The sequence below is a fragment of the Colletotrichum scovillei genome (assembly GCF_011075155.1).
Source record: "Colletotrichum scovillei strain TJNH1 chromosome Unknown Contig00006, whole genome shotgun sequence".
NCBI lineage: Eukaryota > Fungi > Ascomycota > Sordariomycetes > Glomerellales > Glomerellaceae > Colletotrichum > Colletotrichum scovillei.
The window spans coordinates 1,670,149-1,687,431 of NW_023336264.1; the positions used below are offsets into that span (position 1 = coordinate 1,670,149).

At 53.2% G+C, this 17,283-nt stretch overlaps 2 protein-coding genes across 2 annotated transcripts; both read right to left on the bottom strand.

Moving 5' to 3' along the window:
* Positions 1–419: 419 nt before the first annotated feature.
* Positions 420–2,715, bottom strand: HER10_EVM0009839 (uncharacterized protein). Its single transcript, XM_035479312.1, has 2 exons — positions 2,521–2,715; positions 420–2,449 (listed from the first exon to the last, which is right to left on the bottom strand). The coding sequence occupies exons 1-2, from the start codon at positions 2,618–2,620 to the stop codon at positions 2,127–2,129; spliced, it is 423 nt and encodes a 140-aa protein (XP_035333157.1). The 5' UTR covers positions 2,621–2,715; the 3' UTR covers positions 420–2,126.
* Positions 2,716–7,948: 5,233 nt separating this feature from the next.
* Positions 7,949–11,566, bottom strand: HER10_EVM0001056 (uncharacterized protein). The gene is made up of 2 exons (XM_035470817.1): positions 9,494–11,566; positions 7,949–9,431 (listed from the first exon to the last, which is right to left on the bottom strand). Exons 1-2 carry the CDS (start codon positions 9,713–9,715, stop codon positions 8,565–8,567), a joined length of 1,089 nt encoding a protein of 362 aa, XP_035332110.1. The 5' UTR covers positions 9,716–11,566; the 3' UTR covers positions 7,949–8,564.
* Between the last annotated feature and the right edge of the window lie 5,717 nt (positions 11,567–17,283).

Genomic DNA, 17,283 nt, shown 5'->3' on the forward strand with positions numbered 1-17,283 from the left:
GTGAAACCATGTAAGCGGCCAAAGATCCCTTCCCTGCCGTGGTCCATGTGAATAAACCACATCCAAACGCAAATGAACGCTTGTCAAAAAGCCTCGCGCTTGGCACCAGCATATATCCCTGTGAACGACGTCGCATCCCCAATCGCTGCCGCTTAACCTTATTTCTTCCACCCCGTCACCCCTTTTTTTGACGCGCGCCGTACCATGGAGACGGAGACGGCGGTGCGCCGACTATTTTATTGTGACCGGGGTGGCCAATTTTTCGCACTTCTGTTTTGCCGTGCCAAGAAAGGATGAACCGCGACTCGCGCGCGCCCAATCCCAAATATCGTGAATAGACTTTTCTAAACGTACTGAACTCCTTTTCGAGTCCCAGTCACCGCTCCCGCCCGCCCGCCCACTTTCCTTTACGGAGGCAGGTCCGATTCTCGATCTTCAATGCGAGATAGGCAGACTGTAGGCGTAGCCCCCAACTTCGTCTGAATTTTAACTTTCCTCTCTTGAAAGGTGAGATTGTCGACATGTTGAAAGGCCTGTATTCGAGTCAATAAGCTTTCTCAGAGTTTGGTATAGGGTGAACCAGTACGGAGTAATTAGCCCACTTCCCTCCAGATCAAGCGATGTTCCCCGTTGGTAGAGGATCATGTTTGACTCCAGGAAGTCGTTGCTCACTCCAAGTCATTGTGGCTAGGCCATGGCCTCCCCACCGTGATCAATCTCCAACCTGGTGACACGCACGACACACGCTGCGGGCGTTGACGAGCGCCATTTATCAAACTTGTGTTCAGAAGGCATATCTGCTGCTGACGTGGGATTGAACGAGCCCCAATCTCTGTTTGGCTTACTCCTCTGGTCATGATGGAGAGTTTTGTCGCCCGTGACTGGACGGCAGCACGGATACCATAGGTCGAGTAATCGCGTCTTCCGTTCGGCGGGCAATCTCTGTACACCTGTCATCGAAACCTGGGCAGAAGATCTGCATTGCCCTCATTTTACTGCCTGCTGCTGGTAAGCTGACAGGCTTCGCGATTCAATGGGCGCACCTCCACCCTGTCCATCAACAGCGAACGTTATTTTTGGGCAAATTGCAACTCTACAAAGGTGATTAAGGTGCTGATGACGAGAAGTAATCGTTGCTTAGCGTGACCCAAACGACTGGCATTGAGTTTGCCAACGCGACGTCGGGCCTTTTGGAGTCTCTGTAACCACGGCCTTGCAAGTGTGCGATGACTATGCCTATCAGCACGCCACGGGTCTGCCAATGACTGATCACTGAGGGCAGTGATACATCGCGATGCCGATCTTCCAGTACCCGGCGTAGGACTGTTCGATCCCAATCCAAAAGCAGGCAATTGCAAGCATTCAATACTGCAATTCGATAATTGTCCTGTCTCGTGAGTTGGTAATTGGGCAGAACTTTTGGCCTTAAAACGCCACCTGACTCAAACTCCATGCGAGAAGGCGAACATTCTCGTCTGTCAAACTGACTGTGGCACCTCGGATTTGGCAATATCAGGCAACATTTGGAATGAGAATTCCGATTTGTGAAAGTCGTGTAGACAAGGCGGTGAATGATTTAGCCTAGTCCGTAGCATCTGCGTGGCTAGAATCTCTTGTTACTATGACAATTATTAGATAGTTATCGGTGATACACTAATTGAGACTGGGTTTACCTCTAAATGGGATTACATTTATCGGCAGCATCTTGCGTGTATAGGCCGCCTGGAGCCCAATATTGCGATAATCGCAACGTCCACGTTAAGGTTTCCGTGGGTTTTGGTACGAGGACGGCAGGGCCGTAAAGTTTCCCGTGGCCCAGGGCATTGCGCGATGCTTTTTGTGGCCGACATCTGATGATCGGGTGAAGGGGAATTCAGAGATGAAACCGATTGGTGGTCCTCTGAGGAAGGCATCTTTCAGATGTAGGTTCGTCGACATCGAGTTCCGCTACCGCGCTTGGCGTGGTGACACCGTCTAACAGAGCCCATCGCGCTAAGCCTTGGGAAGATCCACGACGGGGGTCTCTTCCATGGCAGACAGCTGCCATTCTTGGGAGTAACATGAAGAGACTTGAGGAGACTTGGGTAAAGTCACTCGAAGTCGACTCAGGTATCGACATATCTTGTTCAACCCAGATTGCTGCGCCAACAACATTGGCATAGGCCTAGACCACCCCCAAGATCGCAAGAGCGGTGCAATTTCACAGACCCCCTCCAGGTACGAATACAAGGCTTAGGGCGGGGTTCAGAGGTTGGCATGACAGGGTGGTCATGGTGTGGTTTGACAGCGAAAAGCATAACGATGTCTGCTCTCAGCGTTATGGTGAATGACGAGATGCCAATACGGCGTGTGCAGGGCGCCAAGAGAGACACGGCCACCCGATTTGGGGGCAAATGGTCGGCCAAGACATTAAAATGGAGTTGACGAGGAGCTCTTGATTCGACAATAGCTAATCAAGGTTAAAACATGCTCGCCCAGCTAGTAAGCACTGCTTGGGGCTGGTTTTCTGGGGTTGCCAACCTGAGTAGAGCCACAATGTGATAGCCTGGAATCTACAAGCAGTTAACTCGTGCCTTGGCTGGCCGAAGTGCCCCTCGAACAAGTTTCGTACACTTCGCATCGTGCAATGGTTGGTGAGAACGGCTGCTCGGCATGTCTTTGCTGATAGCTTGAGATTGACAGCGATGGCATCGGTCGCAGATTCGCAGAAAGACCACGGTCAGTCGCACCACGAGAGCGAAAACGAGGACAGGCGAGGTCTATGCGAGGAATGCGAGATAGGTGAGGCGTTCCCAAGTTTCCTAGAGCAGAACAGGCATAGGCAGATACGCGCAATACGCGTGTTGAGTTGCGGGGAAGCGGATAGGGCCACAGCTCAGCCACTTTTCAGCCAACTGAACCTAATTGCCCAGGGTACGTAGTAGGGCCGTGGCGCCTAGAGAGAGGAGAAAAAAGTACGAAGTACGACGTATGCAGGAATCTTGGTCGAAGAAGCCGTAGGAAAAGAGCTGTGAACGTGGTTGGCAGGAGTCAGTTATTGGAGGTGAGTGCAGTACCCAGTAGGTACTCTGGATGGAAAGCTCCTTACAGCGAATGGTGGGAAGGAGGGACGTACCTTGAAAGTCGCTCCCAGTTGCACCTTTCCGGGCCAATCATGTACCTTTGCTGCATTCTGCGTATTCCAAGCTCTCATAGTCCAAACCCGTCTCTCTAGATGCAACTCCAAAGTTCCCATGCGTCAATACTGCCTACCTATGGTCTATCGTCTACGGTGTACCTACCAACATCAGGTATATGCGCTGGACGGTTTCGGAAAGTACGAGGCGTGCAGGGTGGCCCTCTGCTCCTCTAACCTCCGGATACTAATGCGGGAATACGCGCACACTCGCCCACCTTCTCACCACCTCACCTCCTTACGATGTACACTACCACCATGGGTCAAGAGCGAGCCAGCTGTTCCAGGGTCCTGTGTCCCTTTGCGGGCGAAGCCAGCAGCTGAACCCTGGGAGGATCGACGGAGGAATATGAGCTTACGACCATGAGTAGGAGCGATAGTAGGGAGCGGACTACCTAGGAGTCAGGACCAAAGCACCTCCTCCATGATCCCACCTGCAGGCAGGCTGCAGACTCGCAGAGTACCTTGCCGTACTCAGTACGGAATACCTAGTACATACTACGTACAGACTGCACGCAGCGCAACCTCGCGCAGTCCTTCCTTCCTAAGCTCCTCGGACCCGAGGAACATCCGCCCCTGCGAAGTCAACCTACCATCAACCCTCCATCACAACTTCAGAACTTCATCAGCCCATCGGATCGCCTACCTATCAACATCAACACGCGAGACCCCGCCAGGCAGCGACTACACTACTGCGTACACTGCGGCAACGCATGCACACGACACCGGAATTGACGTGGAGACAAGATGCGAAATGCCAAATGCGAAATGCGGCCCTGACAGATCCTTGATTCCTTGGTCAATGTACGCGTGAAGAAAACCATCCGGGAGAATACAGTCCACGTGCACTCCCGCAACCACCCGCCACAGCCCCTTTACTATTTGGACCTTACGAGTTTATTCCTACGGGGACACGAAGTACACCATACTGACCATACGGTATTACGGATACCTTGACGGATGTTCCACCGTCGTCAATGGCTGCCGTTGAGTCTCGATCGATTGACGATTGGTACTCCCTACTCACTGGGCGCTCGCAGATGCCAACCTAGGTATTCAAAGACGTGTTCTGAGTCTTGGCTCCTTGCCGGACGGAATTTGATGCCAAGCTGCTATTAGACAAGGACCCTGGAGGACACCGACTCTCTGGCACTCGGCCGTCGTCACGCACCGGCGCCCCGAGCCCGCGGACTGCGTTTCCAAGAATACCAAGCAAGCCAAGACAAGCGCCAATCAAACGCATATCCATTTTGCATTCTGCAAACAAGCGCGCCTTTTTCCAAAATACCAATGGGCTGGGCGCAGAGATTTTCACCTTGTTTCTGCCCCCAAATCTGCCCAATATCATATTCTTAACCTCGAATCCTAAAAGCCCCCCTACCTGGACGGGTCCAAATTGATGGGTATTGCGCAAATTGAAAGCCCTCGGCAGCCCTCCACACCCCGGCCGCTCCACGGCGGCGATGACGGCGATGGAGATACGGCGTATATGTGCACTAGGGCCCGATAGACCCCCAGCTCGGCACCGCGAGCTGCCGAGGCTTGCACAAAAGCCGCGTTCATTTCATAATTTCAACTACAAGCGGTCGATCCTTTACGATCACCTGCCTAAAATACGGGACCCCTTGTCAGAGTACCACCAACCACGTTGACGGTTGGTCATCAACAGCCCGTACGAAGTACCCATTTCTCTCCGATCCCGACAATGTGGACAGAGTGGGACGGGGCGAGACAGTGTTGCAGTCCGACTGGCTGCTTGCGTATGGAGCAAAGAGAAGAACAAGTTGAGAAGGACAGAAAAGGAGGGAACAATTTCACTGGAACAGCCAACATCCCGCATCGCTGCGTTTCGGCCGCCTTCTGACAGCGGAGCTTACCCACTGCCTGGAGTCCTGGGCTCTACCAGGCAATGGATACCCCCATCCCGTATGGACTACGAACACGGTTTTATTCTGGACGACAATAGAATTGTCAGAGACTGAGGGGAGAAAAGTCTGGAGGCGGAAACCCGAATGCGAGAAATCCGAAATCTGCGGCCGAGAGGCTTCTGGTCCTCATTTTGGACTGATCCTTACGGAAACACCTACTACTTTCTGCTACCCTCAGCACAGATGAGAGGAAATTTACAACGTGTCCCACCCAAGGCCTGGCCCAGGGCCTTAACCATTGTACAAGCTTCCCATGTTGGGCAGCCTACTTTGACGGCAGTCGATCATGTCCACCACTGAAAGTCAACGGAAACTTTCATACAGGCTTACTTCTTGTCTGTCCTGGACAGAGAGAGGTCTGGTCCATTCAAGAGCCAAAGCGGCCCGCTGACAAAGCGCCTTCATCTCCAAGGGCCAAAGCAACACTCAAACCAGCAACCAGGGTTTCCCCAGCATCGTCAACCCAACTCAGACAATCCGCCCAGCCCAACACGTGAACTCACAAGGTGTCATTGCCAACACCTGCCCGAGCCCCTTCAGACATTGTCATCGGCCATGTTTGATGTCCGTGGACGGCAAAATGCCCCCCGGGCTTATCTGGGGCAGAAGAGAGAAGCAAAACAAAAGTCCACCTCACTCCATCTTCGGACCCGAACAAAGACGATGGAACTAGTTCTTCATAAAAAAAAATCGACTCATCATGAGTTATCCACTGTCGGACCGCGGGGTTTACAACTTCCCGTCCCGCCCTCCGCCACAAACGCCGAGATCATAATTCGATTTCCAACCACTTAGGGCCCCCCTTCTCTGTCGCGCAAAGTGCCAACTGTGCCATACTCCGTAATCAATCACCAAGTACGGAGTATACTATCCGTATTCGATGCACAATAAACAGCAACGCTGTTTAACGGTCAACCTGAATCACCCCTCGACCCGCGCCATAGCCCGCCTGATATTCCCAAACGCAGCATCATCGCATGAACAGCGCCCTGAGCTTCCCGCGTTTAGTGGAACATGCACTGTGGGTCGCCGCGGCGTGGACTCTTGGGATCGAAGCAGATCGTAGGGCGGACACATTCAGATGGTTTTCCGTCGTGTGTTTTGGAAAGTTTTTTTTATTTTATTTTATTCTTTTCGCTCGTCTCTGCTTGTTTCTCGTGGGAGCAACCCTGCTTCATCCTCCTTCTTAACCCACCTGCACCAGTAAGCCTTTACCCGCCAGAGTTGGTTCCGCGTCTATACTACAATCTGGGGGTGTGCGGTTTGTGCGTTGGGTGCGTCTTTGCGCAGACCGTTGGCTTTTGCGCCCTGCCACTTACCAGCCCGCCGCCGCAGATGCAGAACCATCGACCACTGCTGGCGCAACCACACACCCTCCCCCTGTCACCCCTTGATCGACCAACAAGGATCACGGATGCTCCAGGGGGACCTTTGTCCAGAACCAGAATTGACCAAGACTCTACCAAGTGGCTTAGAGATGAGGGGCGTGACGACGCCTGACCGACTGCTCGCCCGCCTTCTCGGCGGACTTGGAAGATTCGTTTGGTCCGCACCGATTCGAACCTGTTGATCGTTGCGTGTGGTGATGCGATATACGACCAGCAAGCGGCTCATTTCACATGGCAGGGAACCAAAAGGAGGCCGGTAGTCTACGTTTGGCAACATGGGAGCTTTGTCTAGTCATGCCATGTTGCACCATCGCTGTCATTTCGGCCCCCAAATCTCATGAGAGATGCTGGCACGGCTGCTGAGCTGTACGGTCGATCAAGTCACCAAGTGGGGGCCACCAGAAGCTTGAAGAAAGTATCACGTCGCGTTGGGAATTTTGCAGGCCGCAATCGTGTTAGGAGCTTGCTGCGAAGGTCGCCGATGGGTACGGTGAGGCCATCTTCATCTCCCAATGACTACTACCTGATGTGACACTGACTAGAACAGCGCGACAGGCTTCTGACAGTTGTCTCCCTGCGGAATTTTAGGCCCTTGCAACTGTCTTATTGATGTTCGTCCGTCCCCTTCGGCGGCGGCGAGAAACGACCTTTTCCCTTCCTCCGCCGCCGACCTTCCCCCCTGGAGAGAATTATAAGTCGTGACGTGGAGACCCCGTGGCTCATCCCCTTGGCAACTCTGAGCGTCGCATTCGCTCCAAACCCTCCGGGGCGTCGGTCGCAGCGTTTGGTAACCCTGAAAGCAACAAAATTGGCATGCTCGCAGGGCAAATTGGGGGGGGGACGCTGGCTTGACCGACGGAGCTGGCTCCTGGTAAGCAACAAAAACCCAAGATTCTCTTTTAAGACTTTTCTCTGGGCTGCGCTGTGGGCATACCTACAGACTAGAGAGTGTGTGTAAGCCGGGCGGGCACAGGGCAGGCAAGGCCGCAGGGTGCCCGCTGAGACGGTAGCGTAGCATGCCGTCGCCGATTCCAATCGTCCAAGAGAGGAAATTTTGGTAGCAGTTCGTTCCATTTCCGGGGATCAGGTCAGGTAGTGTAGTGTAGAGTGCCAGCATAGGTAGGTAGAGTGTGAGACAAGAGAAAAGTAGACTTTTTCAAGAGTTTCTGGTCACCGTCTTTTTTTTTTGTAGTGTCATGCCCTGCCTAGGTACCATAGTTCTACACGTGTGGAAGTCAAAACCTGGGAGGTTACAGCAGTCCAGTCGGCAAACTAGCTAGCTGCAAATAATTACAATGATTTATGACGAGGTTACAGAGTTACTTGGTTTGAGCATTCGCCGACCTGAGCTTGCAGAAGCTCACGGACTCTGTTTGTCTTACAATCCAAATTAGGTGAAAATTGCACGATCGAAGAAGGGCCAAAAAAACTTCATTGGCTGGAGAGAGATGGAAAAGGTTCTGTTGACTCGAAGAGTGGTGGTATTCTGTATCTGTTTTTTTTTACATTGAGGTACTTTGACCTCTACCCCCGGCTCAGCTTTATGCAAGCTTGTCCTCGTCCCAACTCTGTGAAAGGAGGGGGGTGGGCGGTAAGATAAACTCTTTCTCTAAAGCTCATCCCAAAGCAAAATCACACAAGCCAAATAAACATGATCAGAAAAAGTTGATACAATGGTTTCGATTTTTGGTGTCGTCGTAACATGAAAAATCGTTCGCCTCAATGCTAATAAATCCTTCTTCCCTAAAGGCCGTTTCCCGCTCACTATTGCCCCCGAATACATTGAACGGTGGCGATTAACCTCATCCGAGCTTGACCAAATAAAACATAAAAATCAAACCACCCAAAAAATAACCGTCATACGCCTTTTTCTCTCTCTCGCGAGATGTGGGGAGGGTCCTTTCCCAGAAAAAGCAACGCCTTCGCGGTGTATCGTTGAAAATCCCATAAAATCGCAAAACCCAATGACCCCAATGTCTTCTGTGCGCCTGATGGCCGTAGCCCGACCGAAAGCCCCCAACTCTATAACTCATGATCCGTACTCGAAATGCTCAGTGGCTGGAATGATGGGGGTTACAGTCGCATTGGCTCGCCGTCATAGCCTCCGTAGATCATCGGGTCGCCCATTCCCATCATGACTTCCGGATTCGGACAGTTGAGAACGTGGGGCTTGATAGTGCCGAATTCTGACTCGATCAGGCCTTGGTTAAGCATATCCATGTTGGTGAGAGCGGCGGGATGTTGGAAGAATTGCTGAGCGAGATCCATTGAAGAGGGTGCTGATTGCCTGGGCATATTCCATTGTTGGTAAGCGTTCATGGGCGGTGACTGATTTTGCTGGAACATGGCGGCGGTGGGATCGATGGGCGAGGCAACTGAGTCTACGTCAAACTCAGTGTATCCGGTAGAGAAGCTTTGCGGAGACATGGTCATGGGGTTGTTGTGGCCGCCAAAGACAGCTTTGCGGTAGTCGGCCTCGAATTCCGAGTGATCAATGTCGGAGGAGCTTGCGCGGTCTGAACGCTCGCAACTTGAGTTAGAATCGACCTCGACCTTCATGGCCTTCTCAACATCGCGTTCCTTTTGCTGTTCCTCCAGTTGGCGCGCCAACTCGGCCAAGCCCGCCTCATCCTCAGGGAACACCGAGTGAACTGGCAAGTCGATATCGCTGTTGGGGCGGATACATCCAAGCTTCTGGGCAATGTTGTGGATGACGGGTTGTCCTCTATCGTTGAGCTCGGGCTCGCCAAGGTCCCATTGTTGTTGGTTCCTAACCATGGAGTACAACTTGTGGACGGTGGCAATGAGGGCGAATTGGGTGTGCTCGAGAACTTCGGCGTAGCCTCTGGGTAGCTGCTTGTATTCCGTCTTCTTGCGAACGCCGGCGGTGCAGACAAGACCATCGTCCTTACACCTTTTGCAGGGGAATTCTCCGTCGCACTGAGTGGAGTCCAAGTCAGGATGGGGGTAACCATGAGGGTGGGTGTGGTGGTGCTGCTTACCTTGGTCTTCTTCATACGGCACCTTTCGCAAGCCTTCCATACTCTCTTGTGACGTCCATCGGCAGACATGGCTTGAGAGTTATGATCGTGATGTTGTGTCGCGTTGTGAGGGCTGGCGCGCTTGGCAGTATGGCGGTTGGGCTTGATAGACTTGGAGCTGGAGGAGGAGCTCTTTCTGGATTTTTGGTCCTCCAAGGGAGGTGTGGGTAGGCCGCTTCCCATTGTGGTGGTGGTGAATGATTACTAGTTATTGGGATAGTATGGAATAGTAGTAGTTGTTGTTGTTATAGTAGTAAGGAAGGATAAGGTGTGGCGATGTGTGGAAGGGGAAGATGTTGTTGATGTAGACCGAGGGGCAAAGTGCGTATAAGTCTGTGGGTGAGGGAGGTGAGAGGCGTGTAAGTGAACTATATAGGATAGCGAGAACGAAGTCGACCCAGTTAAAGAGAAGAATAAACCAAAAAGGTAAAAGAGTCGGGATGACACAGCCAAGAGTCCGCGGCGCTAGGGTCAAGAGGGCGGGACAGTAAGCACGGCAAGGTACTGGGATGGAGGGCGTAGACAAATTATTAATGTCGAGCAGCAACGGGGAGACGACGGGGAGTAGACGGGGTGCGTCTAATGTGCGCGCGCGAGATTATGTGATGCGCAGGGAAAAGGCCTCGGAAGCTTTTGGGGTTGATAGAGTTCGGTCGCTCGCAATGCTAAGGAGGGCAGAGCAAGCAAGCAGTGGAGGTTGAGGAGAGAGGAGAAGAGAGAGGATAGGCAGGGGGGGGTGGGTGTGTGCGTTGCGGGTGCTTGGTGCTGATGCTGGTCGTTTTGGTGCGGTACTTTGCCCCGTACCTTTACGATGCAAGTACGGCGGTACGACGGGTACAGTGGAGGGCAGACAGGGCAGACTAGGGGAGTTCTGTCGGGGAGAGTCTGCTGCTGGAGGAGCTGGAGCTAGAGCTGGAGCTGGAGCGAGTGCGGATGCGGTGCGTTGGGTAGGTATTCGTAGGACCAGGTAGGTACCTTACGAATAGGTAGGTGGTGGTGTAGGCGTGGGCGTGGGCGTGAGCGTGGGTGTGGGTTTGCTGGCCTGGCCTGCTGCGGGTGGCATTAACGGTCGGCGACGTCTTTATGTCCGAGTGCGCGGGCGGGCCCAGTAGTTATGAAAATGAGACGGCCTCAAGAAGGAATCCTGGTTCCGTTTTGTGCTCAATTTGGAGAGTGTGTGTGGTCAACTGGCCACCGTCGTGTATCAAAAGTACGTCTGGTACGTAGCCAAGTTGTGGGATGTAGCTGGTAGTAGCAGCGCGCTAGCAGCCTTTTTTCTTTCTGGTCCCAAGAGCTAGCCGCGAGGAGGTAAAGTCCGCTGCGGAGTTCAGAGAACTGGACGGCGAGGATAGGGATAGGGATAGGGATTGGGATTTGATTTGCAAGCCGGTCGCTGCTTGTGTAAAGTACGGCTTATTTTGTTGCTGCTTCCCGCTGTTGATACGGCGGATTGCTGACTGCAGAATGGCGGACGTGTCTCGAGCGGATCTTATTGCCGACCCTGTTGTGTGCTATGTGCTGTTCCAGGGTCTTGGGGCCTTTCGTTCTTCTTGGTCTCCTTTTTCTCTTATTCGTCACCAAAGTCCTTAAATGCTTTTGCGGGCGGGTGGATGCGGGAGAGGATATGTGGATGTGGTGGTAGACTGGTGGTGGATGGCTTGTCTTTCTAGGCTGCTTGTTGGTGTAACAAGATATGATTCTCTTCAATCTTGGTGTGTAAGATGAGACCTAGGGGTTCTTATTTCGACTAGAAGTAATGCTGTTGCCTTGGAGGTAATAAACAGTCTGGATCGATGGAATGTTTCCGGGTCGAGATGGTCTTTTTAAAAAAGAATCCTCTACATCAGATCACTGACGCTGAAGGTATGTAGAGTAGGTATCGACGTCAGGTCGGCGGAGTTAGACCTGTGATGTTGATCAAGGTCCCCGATTCGAAACATGAATAGCTTCTGACTCCGGTGTAGGGGGATCCCAATCAGACGGAACAGCCGACCACATCTTATATCCAGCAAGCAGGGTCACCCACAACTCTGCCGGGATCAAGAGATGGGATCTTTCCAAGCAATGAGGCTTGATCATGAACAAAAGATGACATGATGCTGCGACTATGTTGGCATGGGCCGAGTCTGGACCATTTGCCTCGGGGAACACTCGACAAATCGTGAACGGAACGCTACTTGGTAGGAACCAAGCCGAGTGTGCGCCTCATGAAAGTGGGCTGCGCGAGGACAGGGCCCGCAATGTTGCTGTCAACCTTCAAGGGGTAGGTAAGGCAGGTTGAGCGGGTCCGCTCCTGTGACTGTGACTGATCGGTACCTCCAGAGACTTCGGGAGTGGAGGTTCACAAGTCCCCGAACCTGAGTAAGCTCTGCATGGGTGATGGGCCCAAGGAATGGAACGAGATGGTCGACGAAGACACGCGAGAGACACACACCCAGGCAGACAAATCGCTCCGAGGAGATTGACACAGAAAAAACCACCCGGTCTGGTCTGTCTCTCTCTTTCGAGTGTGCTCATGTCTTACTTGCTCTCTGTTTGCAAACCCCACCCGTCCGTTCGGGACGGTGAAGCCATGTTGACCCCAACGTCTCTTGTCTCTCTCTCCTACTTCGTAACCGTAGATTTGATCTGGCCGTTTTTGGTGTGAACATGTAGCTGTGTATCTTCCGTTGCGCCGCACCATGCCAACATCGCTGAGCCGCGGACGCCTTCGAGCACGACACCTGGTCAAGGTTCAATGCAGTGAGTCCGATGACCAATACCGGGTTGTTCATAATCCTAAATTTTCTCGATTTGTGCATGCGGCGGAATCTGACGGGGCCGCTGACGGGGCGATCAGGGTAAACTGCAACCCCGTATGCCAAGACTCCGGCCTGTTGACGAGGCCGGCGCCGAAGGCGGGGTCTTGACTTTTGCTGCGCGATCATCATCGACGATACCGCGACTCTACTGCTCTAGATCAGTAGCTCGGAGCCGCCATGCTGTATGTACGACCCTCGAGAGGTTCTGGACTCGAATGGAGACAGGACGACGAGGCATGACTGAATTGATGACGCCAGAGACCGAGTCTGCCAACTGGCATTGCTTTGCCTGGTTGGTCCCTGACTGGGAATGCCAATTTGGGCAAATCGACAGGGTGCCAGGGTCGATGAATCATGATGGGCCATAACCATTGGGTTGGGCCAAAACCTGTCCAAATTTGTCGCATTGCCCAGATACCTACGCCTTACAGGCACTAATACGGTCTCAATGCTCTCCTGTTCTCCTATCCGGGGCCTAAATTGATCCAACGGCTCTCGTATGCCCGACGGGTAGTTGACGAGGTGCCGCCGGGAGAACTAACTTATCTTTGTAAGGTGCAAAAACGTCCCTTGCTGATAGGGCTCGAGCGTATCAGTTGAAGAGTCGATTGCCTGCGGGACAGGTTCGGAGAACAGACAGTGGCAGACGTTCGAGCTCCCATCCATGCAGGGACTTCCTCTTTGAGGCCAACGGTGCCGACAGCCTCGCGTGGGATGGTCGCCGCGGGCGGACTTTTGTGTCGTCCTAATTCATTCCATGGTGAAAGATCCCATGCTGTCGGTGCGTGCCAAAGTCTGATATGCGCCACGAACGGTAGCTACCAGTCGGCCGAGGTTGACAATGCTTCGGCGAGCTGCATAGAAGGCAGGTAGTACCTGACCGCGAACTCTGTGGGAGCTCACGGGCGGTGCAGCTTAAGGCAGGTTGATCAAGGTCGACTGACGGCAGCAAGAAGAGATACTTCAGGCCAAACTTCTGGCCAGCGCAACACTCTGTGCGGCGGGAGCGTGCAGTGGGATCGAGTCCACCATCAAACCCGTCTGATACCATGACACCGTCCGAGGGTGTAAAGAGTGCAAAGACGTCATGGCGTGTAGTTTCGAGCAGCAAACTCTAATTCAAAGTCAACGATTAAGAGCCGCGATGATATTTCTCTGCCGAGCATGCCTCGGCCGCTGGCCACTCCCACGGCGGCAGGCGGAGCCAATGGTTCGTTGTTGATCGATCGTAAAGGAAAGGGTCGGGTAGGTGGACTGCTACGAAAGTCCGGCGGCGATGAGGAGAAAGTTGGGAGTTGGAACGGAGGGTGACAGCCTATTCGCCGATGGTGCGCGGAGAGATTGCGGAGCACGGACAAGATTCAAGGTAGCGAGGCCGCTCTGTGGCCCGCTCCTCCGCCGGTGGTATGTAGGTTCACGGTCAACCGTTGACAAGCCGCCAAGACAGGTCTCGTGAGGCACAGTGCCGTGAGGAGGGACTCTAAAGTCGAGAGAGGTGTTGAGGTGTACTCTGTACCGCATATAGCAGAGGCTCGCAAGGCCAGCTCGAGGTGACCAAGGGTCGGTTTGAGCTTGACCTGTAAGGCGTCGGCATGGGGTCGAGATTCATGCGAAGATGGTCGGCGATGGTAACATGGAATGGTGATGATGGATTTGTGGCGGATCAAGTTGCAATGCATCAGACTGAGCCAAAGTAGAGGCACGGGAGTGGTGGTGGTAGGTAGGTAGATAGACTGGTATCCGTAGTGGTTGCTGTGATCCATCCCTTCCATGTGGAATGTGAGAACCAACAACTGTTGAAGGCAGCTGCCCCAAGTCCCAATAACCCTCAACCCGCCACCGCCCATTCGAGTGAGCTACGCCGTGGCTGCTTCCTTCTTGGGATCCTTGCGTTTTGGGATCTTTGGGTTCTTTCTGATGTCTGAGAACGTGGGCGGTGGAGGGCTGACACCCACTTGCTTACTTCCCTGCGTCTTTGCCCCAGCTGCCATGTTGTTCCAGCCCTGGCCCGTGTGCCAAGGATCGAAGCTTCCATGTGTGAATACCTAGTGTATCCTCCTCAGTTGGTTTGGTAGTGTGGATGGAGTACAGAAACGCAGGATGTCGTTCTCATCTGGGGTAGCTGTATCAGTATCCGTACGAGTACGAGATGCTGTCTCGTCACCACCTCATGTGCGGTGTGGCTGCGTCCAAGCTGTCGGTCCCTTACTCTTGTGAGGTTGGCCGTATCGGTTCCCGAAACGGTGCCCGGGCGGAGGAAGGGCGAGAATAAGCAATGGAGATCATTTTTGCCCGGACCAAAAGCCCCCAGATGCCTAGGGTAAACCGTCAGCTAGGGCAAAATTAGGCTACTTTGTCGTGGAGATGCAAAGCGGGAAACAACCGCGGGCGTGGATGAGGTGCTCTGCGTGGATGCGTGGTGTGTGATGCGTGGGTGCCAACAGGCCGGGGGGGAGGATCAGGCACGCATCGGTGTGTCCCACTTGAGGTAAAGGTGTGCAGAGGTGGGTCTTTGGTGGGCCAGGTCCGGACTAAGGTAACTAAGGTAAGGTAGATAACGCTCATGTAATCGGCGAGGTATTCCCGCCGGATTTAACTGGCAGATTCTTCCTTCCTGTGACCACAAGCGCGATGGATGCTTTCAACGAAATAGTGGACATGCCCCTCACAACTATCAAATCTGCTAAGCACCCAAGGTAGTTTTGCTGCAACTCTCTCTTCTCGCTCACGTCCATTGCTCAGTCACTATAACCGCATGGCATGCCCGTTGTGACTCATCTACCTTAGACAACCCCCCAATCATGAGGCTGGATACCTCACCTACTTATTGGAACACTGCATGGCTATGGACTGTCTCCGGGGGGTGAGACAATTGTTCCCGTCAGGCACGTTATGATAATCACACGTAACGTTAGCATCATTGTGTTGTCTTCCGTTCCCCCATGCCGATCGGGCCTGGGGCGTAGATCCACGGAGCGGAGATAACATCTCCGTGTAAGTGGTTGCTTACCGACAATCACGTTCGGGTCTACCACATACACAGTAATACCACCGTCGTGGACTCTCGTTCACCAACTAGACCACAACATGCCATCCAGCCGGTTTTCAAGCTCATCGCGATCGGACTTGACACACCCGTCGCCATGGGTCGTGCCCTTGGTAAACCGAGCCATCAGGGCTCGACCAGAATAGTGTCCTCAGAGAGAAGCATGGCTTCAGCCCAATAAAGCTGCCATAAACCCACTGAAGTTGATATCGTGGTAGCACTATCAGGGAGTATCCTAGGTATCTACAAAGAAACCACGGCGAACTGTCAACACCACCTCGTGGGCGGCGGTAATGAACAGCCAACAGCGGGCTCTGTCTCATCGGTCTGTGGCTGGCGCCGTCGCCGACTCCAATCGGCTTTGACATGGGACGAATTAGAAATCTCACGGCGGAGGAGCAGAAAAAGCTTAGTTAATCGCCGGACTGGGTGGGATGGATGGTTTGAGGGAGAGACAACCAATCATTCCCGACAATGATTACACAGCATCGAGAAACTACCTTAGGTGCTTTGGTATTACCTAGTAGTACGGAGTACGGAGAAATACAGTAGCAGCCGCATCCCACCCACCATTGTGCTAGGGGGTACCTACCTTTTTGTTTTCCAACAAACCCCATTTCGTGGATGCTACAAAACAGAAAGCGTGCAGTGCAGCGGAAGCACCACCCAAAGAGCGGAACGTTGCCCGTCGGTCGTGACCTCATCCTCGCTCGCGTCGCCCGCTCCCCCCCCTTTCATAATGACGAGGTGGAATCATCGTGGGACTGTCGAACTTTTCTAGAAGACGGTTCTTTCCCTCCACCGCACAAATGCCGATGGGTCATCTCCACGTCTCTGTACGGCTTAGTGGGAATCCTGGCTCAACTGACTAATCGGCTACACTGCTGTCAAGTGCCGCATCCACTTGACCCTATTGAGGAAAGTGCCGCTCACACACGCAGCTGCATCTCACTCCAAAACTGATTGATCCTGTACGTACCGTTTTCGAGTAGTGTACGTCCAATCCTGGGCTGTATTCTCCGAGTACCTCTGCAGTCCCATCTTGTCTCCATCGAAACTACCATCCATCTCCATGCATCATCTTCCAAAATCTCAATCTTTGTTTACACTATCTTCGTGCAGCTTCTTCACGTCGCATGACCGTCGGAAATTTCCTCCGCCGTTGAATCCCGCCCGGGAATCACATCGGTCTGGGTTTTTCATGATAACCCTCCGATCAACTTCAGCTCAGCATAGCACGGTCCGCTATGGAATGCCTACCTGCTTCCGAGGTATGATTCTTCATCAACGCGCGCCCGTTTGCGTCGTTAAAATCAACCCAGAATCTTCACAAGGCAACGATCGTCCTGTCTCTCCTGAATCGTCCCCGTCTGGTCTGTTGACGATGATGATGACGCCGCCTGCCCGCTGTCATCAAGGGCCACATGTTATCAATAATCTTAAGTCCGCCACACCCAATCCGTAGCACGGGGCTACCTACCTACCTTACACTACACCACACTAACACCTCACGGTAGGGTTGGCTCGGATCAGTATCCGCCAGGTAGCGCAGCCCGCCCAAGCCAGCGGATGCCTCCCGCTCCCCGTCTGGTTTGCATTAGCTTTCATAAAGTTATCCCGGGCGATCCTGGGCCGATCATAAGCCAATTGCATCCGCCAGGGCCCAGTAACAGCCACCTCTCGGCAACGAAAGCGGCCTTTCGGCCTCCGACCTAGACTCTCAACCACCGACAGAACAGCGACCCCGAACCCTGGCCCTCCTATTTTGTTCTTCTCCTACCGTTTACGATCCAGACAAGTTGAACCCGGTCTGCTGGCTGCGCCGCAAATCTCCCATCCGGTACAGATAGTGTACATTCACGACATCGAAACTTCCCTCTCCATCCATCACGAGATCGGATCCA

What these genes read in the sequence shown, in the direction of transcription:
- HER10_EVM0009839 (XM_035479312.1), bottom strand. Translation starts at nt 2,620, where the DNA reads ATGCGAAGTGTACGAAACTTGTTCGAGGGGCACTTCGGCCAGCCAAGG. An exon ending in CACATTGTGGCTCTACTCAG is followed by an intron (nt 2,450 to 2,520) that starts GTTGGCAACCCC and finishes AACCTTGATTAG; the next exon opens with CTATTGTCGAATCAAGAGCT.
- HER10_EVM0001056 (XM_035470817.1), bottom strand. Translation starts at nt 9,715, where the DNA reads ATGGGAAGCGGCCTACCCACACCTCCCTTGGAGGACCAAAAATCCAGA. An exon ending in GCCGTATGAAGAAGACCAAG is followed by an intron (nt 9,432 to 9,493) that starts GTAAGCAGCACC and finishes GACTCCACTCAG; the next exon opens with TGCGACGGAGAATTCCCCTG.